We start from the raw sequence: 10289 nt of genomic DNA on the forward strand, positions 1-10289 counted from the left end.
TGAGCTCTGCTCCTATATGATATTGCACAACGGTTAATTTGTGATGAATAGCACGCGGATCAGACGTGTGGAGTACTTTAATAATTTCCAACGAGGGCAGAAGAGCGAAAAGCGGAGATGGTCTCCTGCCATGGTATTTCAATGTTGACTTGTGAAAGCAGATAAACAATTCCTAGACGCCAGCCCTCGTAAACCCATATGGCATCCAAGACAAGCTATGGTCGTTGTCCTGGCTTGATGATCTTGTGGAGGCAGTGGTCATTATCCCGTACCATGATATTGCCGCCCTATATCTACCTGTTCCGCTCGAACCAGCCGCTCTGGCCGGCGGTCACAACAGCCCAGTCCATCGCCGTCTCTCCTACAGCCAGGTACCGGCTAACCCATTTCTGAGTCTCGTTGCTGTCACCTGCTATCTTCTCCGACTTGAAACTGGGCCTAGGAATCCCCAGCCCGGGGCCGGAGTTAGCCTCTTGTTGTCCGGCTGTAATTCTGTATACAGATGGCGGCGTCTGGTTGGGGGTGTTGGTGTTGAAGGGGGGCAGGCTTCACTCACGTCAAGCCGGTGGAGCGTCGAATTCCGGCGAGGATGGTCGAGACTGTACGAGGCCGCGGGTCAGCTGCTGCTTCCGCGACGATGGTCAGATACTGTATTTGCGGGAGGGGGCCTACTAAGGATGGCATCGACGCCATAGTGGACAAGTCTTCCCAGCTTCGACCACAGCCCCAAAGTCAGCAAATCGAGGAGCTGGAGAGATGTTGTTGTTTAGCACCCATGGCGCATGTGACGATGCATGGATGGCCGGCCATTGGGCAGAGGAGGGGCTGGCAAGATCCATGGATTGGGGGTCCTGGGGCGCCGCAAGGGGAGGGAGGGGGAGGGGGAGGGGGGAGTTGACCCACAACCATCTTGACGTGGCTTTTGTCTTGACTCTTGTTTGTGAGGCAGACAGGCGAGGGCGAGGCTTTGGGTGATGCGGCGGAGGGGGATGGGACGTAGGGACGTAGAGGCAGGGAGCAGGTGGGTGGGCTGTTTGGCTCTGGTCTCGGCGCTTCTGCCGGAGTTATCGTTTACGCAAGGTTGAGAGGTCTGGGTGGATGCTCGTGTCAGTGTCCGGATGGTGCTGTGCAGATGCCGCCGGTGTCGAGTCGTTGATGCCAAGGGTAGGAGGCTCGAGGCACGAGGGCGCAGGTCCCGCGAACAGGCACCCCCGGTAGCTTCCGAAACCGCGGCAGAGCATCCGCGCGCGAGTACCGCAGTACCACAGTACGTACATCCCACGGGCGGGGATTACATAATGACACAGACCACGCAGGTGCAGCTTGTCACCGGCAGGCGTGTGTTATCGCGGCCTGGTGATTGGCGACGTGGAGCTCCGTCCCCGTAGCCCCCATTGCATTGGGAAGGAGGGGTCGCAAACCACAGCAGCTTGGGTGGTGGGCAGCAAGTGGGATGTGGCTTTTTTTGGGGCGGGAGTTTGGGGGTACATGAGTCTGACACCTGCTGGCACGGGCTGGCTGCATGGCATGTTGAGATGGAAGCCCGCTTCCAAGGCCCGTAATGGAAGCAACGTTGAGGGACTTTTTTCTTTCTCTCTGTGCATTTTTTTTTCCAACAGCTCCCAGCTGCAGCCGAGACAAGCCAAGCAATCGCAGGATTTCTAAAAAGGGCTGCCCAATCCCATCAGTTAATAATAACTCTCTCCCCCCTCGCCTCCTCCTTGCGGAACCTCCTTGCGGAGCTCAGGGACCAAGCATCTCGATTCTCGACACTCCCAAACTTTACCGTTTACCACAGCACAAACCTTAGACTCGACAACCGCGTGTTGGAGCCGTTTAAGCCGGGAACAGGTGAGCTGATTCTCCAATTAATTGTGACTGCCCTCAGTCGGGGATGACGTTGGACTGCGACTGTTGAGGCTGGCGGGCCGTGGACTGTGCGGCAGGCCTGGACCCCGCCAAACGCCCTGACACCCCGGCAGCCTACCTAGAGCTATGCTGCGTGGTGTGACGGTGGCAGCATTCCCGAGACAGCTTTTTTCCTCGCCGATATACAGGCTGCCCATAACCCACCTCGTCCTCCCTGCCTTCTTTTCCTTCTGCGTCGCCATCTCCTTTTCTACCACTCGGACCCTCACCGAGCACAATAAATCAGTCACGACACAGGGCTGACATTTAAGATCCTCACTGCACCAGACCAGACACCCATACCGGACCTCCGTTTGCCCCTCTCGACTCAGCTCTCGACCTAAGATACCTGCAAATATCCCGCATCCCCGAAACCAAAAAAAAAAAGTCAGCATCAGCTCTCACCTACCAACCTCTTTCTGTTCCTGCCGCTTCGCCTTTCTTCGTTCACGCTTTTACCTTGAAGACTCTCGATCCTAACTCAGTGAATCCCTCAGCCCAACTGACAAGATGGCCACTGCTCTCGACCACCTTGCCCTTGGCGGCAGAATCGACTGGCTCGCCTCGCTCGACACTGCCTTCCAGCCCGCCAAGAACTACCGCCGAACCTCCATTGTAAGACTCCCGCAGTACATGCAGGACCTGGCTTCGTAGTGGGCACCCAAGCTAATCGTCAATACCAGATCTGCACGATTGGCCCCAAGAGCAACTCTGTCGAGGTTCTGAACAAGCTCCGAACCGCCGGTCTTAACGTGGTCCGAATGTAAGATTGCCCCAGCCCCAGCTGTAGCTCCAGAAACAGCTACCCCGTGCTTCCGCAAGGCTAACGCGAGACCTCCAGGAACTTCTCCCACGTACGTGTTCATGACACTTGTCCGTGAACCAAAAGACAAGATAAGCTGACGGCCTTTAGGGCGAATACGAGTACCACCAGTCTGTCATTGACAATGCTCGCGCCGCCGAGAAGTCCCAGCCTGGCCGCCAGGTCGCCATTGCCCTTGACACCAAGGGACCTGTACGTGAAGGTCACCGCACAATGATCGGAAAATAGAAGACTTACCATTGCGTGAATAGGAGATCCGAACGGGAAACACAACAGGGGATGCCGACCTTCCCATCTCCGCTGGCACAGAGATGAACATCACAACCGACGACAAGTACAAGACGGCATGTGACACCGAGAACATGTACGTTGACTACAAGAACATTACCAAGGTCATCCAGAAGGGCCGAACCATCTACGTCGATGACGGTATCCTGGCGTTTGAGGTGTTGGACATTGTCGATGACAAGACCCTCCGCGTCCGATGCAAGAACAACGGCTTCATCTCCTCAAGAAAGGGTGTCAACCTGCCCAACACTGACGTCGATCTTCCTGCCCTTTCCGAGAAGGACAAGAACGACCTGCGCTTCGGCGTCAAGAACAACGTCGACATGGTCTTCGCCTCGTTCATCCGTCGTGGTGAGGACATCAAGTCCATCCGGGAGGTTCTCGGAGAGGAGGGCAAGCACATCCAGATCATTGCCAAGATCGAGAACCGACAAGGTCTGAACAACTTTGCCGAGATCCTTAAGGAGACTGATGGTGTCATGGTCGCCCGTGGTGACCTTGGTATCGAGATCCCCGCCGCTGAGGTGTTCGCCGCCCAGAAGAAGATGATTGCCATGTGCAACCTTGCTGGCAAGCCCGTCATCTGCGCCACCCAGATGCTCGAGAGCATGATCAAGAACCCCCGCCCAACTCGTGCTGAGATTAGCGACGTCGGCAACGCCGTCACTGACGGCGCAGACTGTGTCATGCTGTCTGGCGAGACCGCCAAGGGCTCTTACCCTTGCGAGGCCGTCTATGAGATGAGCGAAGGTACGTTGCTCCCACGCCGCAACCCGTCTGAAGGATCTGGTGCTAACACACTGCTGCAGCTTGCCTCAAGGCCGAGAACACCATCCCATACGTCTCCCACTTCGAGGAGCTGTGCTCGCAGATCAAGCGCCCCATCAGCGTCGTCGAGTCTTGCGCCATGTCTGCCGTGCGTGCGTCGCTCGACCTCAACGCCGGTGGTATCATCGTCCTCTCCACATCTGGCGAGTCCGCTCGTCTGCTCTCCAAGTACCGCCCCGTGTGCCCCATCTTCATGGTGACCCGTAACGCCAGCGCCTCCCGGTATGCTCATCTGTACCGTGGCGTGTACCCCTTCCACTTCCCCGAAGAAAAGCCCGACTTCTCCAAGGTTAACTGGCAGGAGGATGTCGACCGCCGTATCAAGTGGGCTGTGGCGAGGGCTAAGGAGCTCAACGTCCTGTCCAAGAACGACACCGTCGTCGTTGTTCAGGGCTGGAAGGGTGGCATGGGTAACACCAACACCCTGCGGATCGTCAAGGCTGACACCGAGGACCTCGGTATCGGCAAGCTCGAGGGCTAATCGGTCGACGATTGTCTGGATTGCATCTCCTAGTGTAATGGATGTTTTTGGTTGAGGAAAGTAAGAAAATGAGCCGTCTGCGCTACACAAGGCGCTGCGCCGCAATGGTATGAGGCTGTATGCTTTCATGAGGGATACATCGGATAGACTTTAGCAGGACGGAATTGAATGGAAAAAAAGAAGAATTCATGACCAGCTTTTGTTTCCCGTAGCAGCCTACCGAGCTGGTCGGCCCGCGAGAATCTTCAGCCGCACGTCATATGAGTGTCTAAACACTCGTGGGAAGTACTGGGGCCGGCTTGCTGGAAAGCAGGCAGAGACCTTGCGGGTCGTGATTTACCCACGGTTCAAAAACGAGGTTCAGAAGATGCAGCCAAGACTTGCAAGACAAAGATGGGGCCCTGTCTCATTATATCCCCGAACGGGCGAGTGGGAGCGAGCTTTGACCTCGGTACTTCCCTCCGTTCCTGCCCGAGAGGTCTCCATATTAGCTCCCTGCCCGGCCTATCACTGCACTCTCTTGGACTAATGCAGCGGGATTATTTCCCCATTTCTGTCTGTCATGGTATTTTCCGTCGAATAACATGGGAAATTCTAAAAATTCCCATGGCTGCTTGCTACCGTGTTTCGGGTTTCCCTTGTGGGTTGCTAGGTGGGTGTTCATGGAGAACCATGTGGTTGTCTAGACCCTTAACAACCGCCCCCCACCAAGCGACATGTGTCCCGAGGTCAATTCAATCAGCCTGCCCACCGGCCTCAAGCAGCCGATCATGTGCTGTAGGGCCTAACCCGCGGCCCGTGACCTCTGACAACCTCAGGAGTTATGCCTGGAAACTAATTGATGTCACATCCTTTGTCCGAGTTCGTCCTGACTCTGCATTGTGCACGCATCAGACGAAGTGCAGAGGCAACCTTCGGGAAGTCTAATCCTTTTTCGACGTTTGCTTCATCACGGTCAATGGGCTGAAGATGGCCGTATCGGAACGCTCGATAGGTCTTTCGTCTCAGTTCCGACTGCCAGTAGGCTGCAAAGACTTCAGTCTGGCTGTCTTTGCAGGCCCTTAGATTCTTGTCTGTAGGAGGAGGTCACTATGCGAGATGCGCAGGTACCTAGGCACTCAGTAAATTTCTGTCTATACTAAGAAAGACCTCGGGAATCACTGGCCAGTGTCAGAGTGTACCAGACTGCTGGGTCATCACCTTCGATATATGCCAGATACTAGTGCTAGGTACAAAGCCGTGCACATTCCTAAGCTTCTTCTAGCCATGCGGTTTGCTGTCTCATTTCCAAGGCTGTCACAGACGCACCAGCCATACTGCTTCTCAGAGAACTCTACCACTAGTATTGCTAGTTATATAGGAGTTAAACATGCTCAGAGTGTCTCATATAAATCAGATATTGAGAGGATCAGTTAGTGACGTTATCACTGGGTAGGGATCATTTTACATCTCTTGATCTGGTGATTATCAGTGTATGAGGACGCACACTGGTGAAGCGATAGTCTTGTTCACAAATTGTGTGCATGTGCGGTAACATCTTAGACCTTGCTCTCGTGCTTCTTTCGGATGCTGCACTGCCCTGGCATCAGGCCACTTGCTTATGCTAATTCCATCCATGATTTCGGGAAGTACTATGCAATCATTGCATGCTACACAATTCCCCATTCCCTGGCTTCCTTCCTTCACTCAAAACGACTGCCACCTGAGGGCCTGGGCCATGAGATCAACACAACTTGACATGTGCCAAAAATGCCGTAGCTTTGAGTGGTCTTCTTGCTATTACCAGCAAAGCCATGTATGCAAGAGGACTTTCTATCTAGATTCTAAATGACAAGAGATCACTTCTTACTGCCACGGCATGACCTAACAGATGACCTCAAGCCATTAAAAAATCTATCAGAGGACGACAGCACGGCAATGATGATGTGACAAGGTCGACCAAGCCTCTATCCAGCAATGTCATACCACATCAGCCAGGAGCAACAACTGTGCAACATTTGGCAAGGATCTTGATAATAGCCTCTTCTTCCCATACTTATATCAGAAACCCCTGGTCGTATCGGCTGTCGTGCACCTGTAGACCCCAGACACAGGACTGATCTGGAGCGTTTCTTGCTTCTCCAACGAGTAGTCTAGTGGCCTCAAGTGGCCTGACTCCTGGGACATCCAATGGTCTTTTCTGGAAAGGTGGCTTGTGAGATCGGCGGCGGTGTTGGTTGCCATAAGCAACAAATCCCGGTTCGTTGTGGACCAGTCAAGAGCCATAGATCACGTCAGCTGGCCAAGAAATACCTAGGCAATCAACCCAATCTGGGCCCACGCCCGCACAACGGCCTGAGACTCCAATAGTGAGACAGCCTACCAGAGCGGAGATGATTGACGCCCCGACACCTTCAATACCAGATGCCGGGCCGGAGCTCATATTTATGCAGCGAATTATGCAGCGGCTTGAGCGGAATTCGGCACCGCTGCAGACCGCAACTAGCCTTGTGCAAGAGGTTGTTGTGTGCGAAGAAGGCAGGAGGGGTGGCAAAGCCGGAGTTCATTGCTGATGTGGTGTGAGGCGGGAACGGGTTTCCGTATTCGCATCCTTGCTCGGTCTCGGTCGCACCGAGCATTTTCGGTTGTAATTACATTCAGACTAGTAGATGCATTCTCCTGCAGAAGCTATTGATGAATTCCGTCCCGTTGTTGAAATCTGTCAGACCAGTTCGTTTCTTGCCAAAATTGACGTGACATTTGTTCGATCGAGGTCATATCTGTAACTCATGTTACTACAAGCTTTCCTCAGTGACATTGTATGCGCCGTACAGTCCTTGGACGCCTGTCATAAACACACCATCGGAAGCACAGTGTCACTCGGCTGCAATAGTAAGGTCTCGGCAGTGCGCGCCGAGCTGGGATAGCACCTGCAGAGAGGGAGCTGAGTTTCTCGGCCTGAACCGTCCCTAATTTGTGAGCCTTCAAAACTTTATACTGCTGAAGCACCCAAATCGCTTCACCATGGAATAGCATCGAAACACCACCTTCGAAATGGCTGACAGGTCCAGACATAGTAGCAAGGGTTGCTGCACCCTATGGCTGGGGCAAATCACGGCGGCGATCCAGGCTCATCACACGATGATACCATGGCAGACCATCACACCACATCAAGCACAACGGAGACCGACTACGAGAAGCACCATGAAATAGTGCATGATGACACAGACCGAGAAAATAAGATCGAGATCGCAGCAGCAGAGGGCCATGACGCAGACACCCCTTCCAACATTGGCTACCTCCTCGACGAGCGAGGCGAGCTGAAGAGGCAGCGTTCCATCGCTGAGCAGGCGAGCCTGGCGCTGGCCAAGACCAGGAGTAACGCGTCCCACCACCAGAACGGCGCCAGCGACCTCGAGAAGGGCGCCACGACGGACGGCGACGGTGAAAAGGACGCGCACGCGGGCGAGAGCGATCCGAACGTCGTCTGGTGGGACGGCCCCGACGACCCAGAGAATCCTATGAACTGGCCCAGCTGGCGAAAGGTCCTGACTTGCACTATCATCTCCTTTCTGACCTTTGTCACGCCGCTCGCGTCCTCCATATTCGCCCCTGGCGTGCCGGAACTGATGAGGGACTTCCGTTCCGACAGCAACCTACTGGCCTCGTTCGTCGTGTCCGTCTATGTGCTGGGCTTCGCATTTGGACCATTGATCATGTAAGCAACTTCTGGATACATATTTTACCCCTTCAAGAACAAACCTTGCAACATACACTGTTCTTAGCCCAGAGAACACAGACTGTAAGGGCTATAGGTTCCAAAATATACTATGCCTCCCTTCTAGCCTATTCTTTGCTGTGTTGGTATAAAGCTAATCTTCTGTTCTTGGATGGCTAATTCCTAATGCTGCAGGGGTTCGTATTCACTATGTACTCCTTTTCCAGTCTGTTTTGCGAGAAAACGCTGCATGTATCAGGTGTCTGTGTCCTTGAGCAATGTGTATCTTTTTCACTTGGGCCTCTGAAGAGCCATTTTCCCAAGGACCGACAAAAACTATCGATGAGGACCTCAGTCTTCCTGTCGAAGAATTAACTGACACATCTCTTAGCCCCTATGAGTGAGCTTTACGGAAGGTCAATTGTCTATCACGTCAGCAACGTGGGTTTCGTGGCCTTCCTCGTTGGCTGCGCGCGCGCCCCAGACTTGAACAGCCTGATTGTCTTCCGGTTCTTCTGCGGCTGCTTCGGCGCCAGTCCGCTCACAAACGGCGGTGGCTCGATCGCCGATATCATCCGCCGTAAGCAGCTCCTGGAAACGATTTCTGCCCTTTGACAACAAGCATGCCCCATTCTTAGCCTATACAATAAACACTTTAGGGGCTGTAGTTTTAAAATCTCGTGGCCTACTCTTTCCGTGCTGATATGAAGCTAATCCTCTGGGTCTCTGATGGCTAACTCTTAATGCTGCAGAGGAGAAGCGAGGAAGCGCCATGGCTGCATTCAGCATCGGCCCACTGCTCGGCCCCATCATTGGTCCCGTCGCCGGTGGGTTCCTCACCGAAGCCAAAGGCTGGAGATGGGTGTTCTACGTGCTGGCCATGGTAGGCGGTGCTGTGACAATCATGATGTTCATCTTTATGCGCGAGACGTACGCCCCCGTGATCCTGCAGCAGAAAACCCTCAGGCTGCGAAAGGAGACGGGCAACGAGCTACTGCGGTCGAAGCTCGACATCGGCTTATCTCCGCGCGACCATTTCTATCGCAGCATTGTCCGGCCTTTGAAGATGCTCATCAGATCGCCTATTGTTGCGGTCTTTGCGGTATACATCGCAGTGGTCTACGGGTACCTTTACCTCATGTTCACTTCCATGACAGAAGTTTTCCAGCAGACATATCATTTTAGCACCAGCATCACGGGTCTTGTTTTCCTTGGAATGGGCGTTGGCTCCATGGCTGGACTTGTCTACTTCTCGGCTACATCCGATCGCCACATCCAGAAAATGTCGAAGCTGGAGGGAAAGGGGATGAAGCCAGAATACCGCCTGAAGCAACTACCAGTCGGCGCTTTTATGCTCCCCGCTGGATTCTTCCTTTACGGATGGACCGCCCAATATCACGTCCACTGGATCGTGCCTATTCTAGCAACTGGCATCATTGGGATGGGTAAGCAGCTTGTGGATACAATATCTACCCCTTCAAAAGCAGGAATACCCTACTCCTAGCCTACTGGACAAATACTTCAGGGCTGCAAGGTTTCAAGATATGATATGGACACCCCACTCTTTCCCTTGTTGATATGAGGCTCTTCCTTTACTTATTTGATGGCTGACTGCAACGTGTAGGGAACATCATCATTTTCATGAGCCTCCAGCTGTGAGTGAGCCCTTGCAGAAAACCACCCGGACTGTTGTAGCTACGATATGAAGACGGCACTAACGTAAATCTTTATACAATAGATACCTTGTTGATGCGTTCACCATATTTGCCGCTAGCTCACTCGCCGCCAATACCGTCGTCCGATCCGTAGCAGGTGCTGTGTTGCCGTTGGCAGGGTTGTCGATGTATGATGTTCTAGGTTTGGGATGGGGCAACAGCTTGTTGGGCTTCATTGCACTGGCGCTGGCTCCATTGCCTTTTTGGATCAGTGAGCAACTCCCGATTACCATTTTCACGCCCGCTCGAGGAGATACACACGTGCGTTGAAGGCTAACTCTGATTGTTACAGTGGCCAAAGGAGAGTGGATGAGGACAAAGTGGGAGCTCAAGGACCTTTAGACGGGATTGCATTTCCTAGTCGTTTGATTTTGGTATAGGCGCCACATACATTTTATATGTATGGGGATTAAAAACGAAACCACTTGATTTTGGCATATCGGGACTAACACGGTCTCTAGCATGAAGGCGCCTCGTGACCATGGCTTTTGGCATTCTTACTTAGATGCGTCGGTCTCCGTCCGGCTAATGGGTATCAGTCAGTATTCT

At 53.4% G+C, this 10289-nt stretch overlaps 2 protein-coding genes across 2 annotated transcripts; one reads left to right on the forward strand and one right to left on the reverse strand.

Moving 5' to 3' along the window:
- Nucleotides 1-16: 16 nt before the first annotated feature.
- On the reverse strand, nt 17-1368 carry KVR01_006985 (uncharacterized protein). Its single transcript, XM_044784528.1, has 4 exons — nt 904-1368; nt 673-748; nt 557-599; nt 17-438 (listed from the first exon to the last, which is right to left on the reverse strand). The coding sequence occupies exons 1-4, from the start codon at nt 907-909 to the stop codon at nt 294-296; spliced, it is 270 nt and encodes an 89-aa protein (XP_044644416.1). The 5' UTR covers nt 910-1368; the 3' UTR covers nt 17-293.
- Nucleotides 1369-7405: 6037 nt separating this feature from the next.
- Nucleotides 7406-10082, forward strand: KVR01_006771 (uncharacterized protein; the record flags this gene model as incomplete). The annotated part of the gene is made up of 6 exons (XM_044790515.1): nt 7406-8025; nt 8427-8605; nt 8778-9470; nt 9650-9680; nt 9764-9951; nt 10033-10082. 6 exons carry the CDS (start codon nt 7406-7408, stop codon nt 10080-10082), a joined length of 1761 nt encoding a protein of 586 aa, XP_044644202.1.
- Nucleotides 10083-10289: the final 207 nt, after the last annotated feature.

Source organism: Diaporthe batatas (assembly GCF_019321695.1).
Source record: "Diaporthe batatas strain CRI 302-4 chromosome Unknown Contig00007, whole genome shotgun sequence".
NCBI classification, from domain to species: Eukaryota; Fungi; Ascomycota; class Sordariomycetes; order Diaporthales; family Diaporthaceae; genus Diaporthe; species Diaporthe batatas.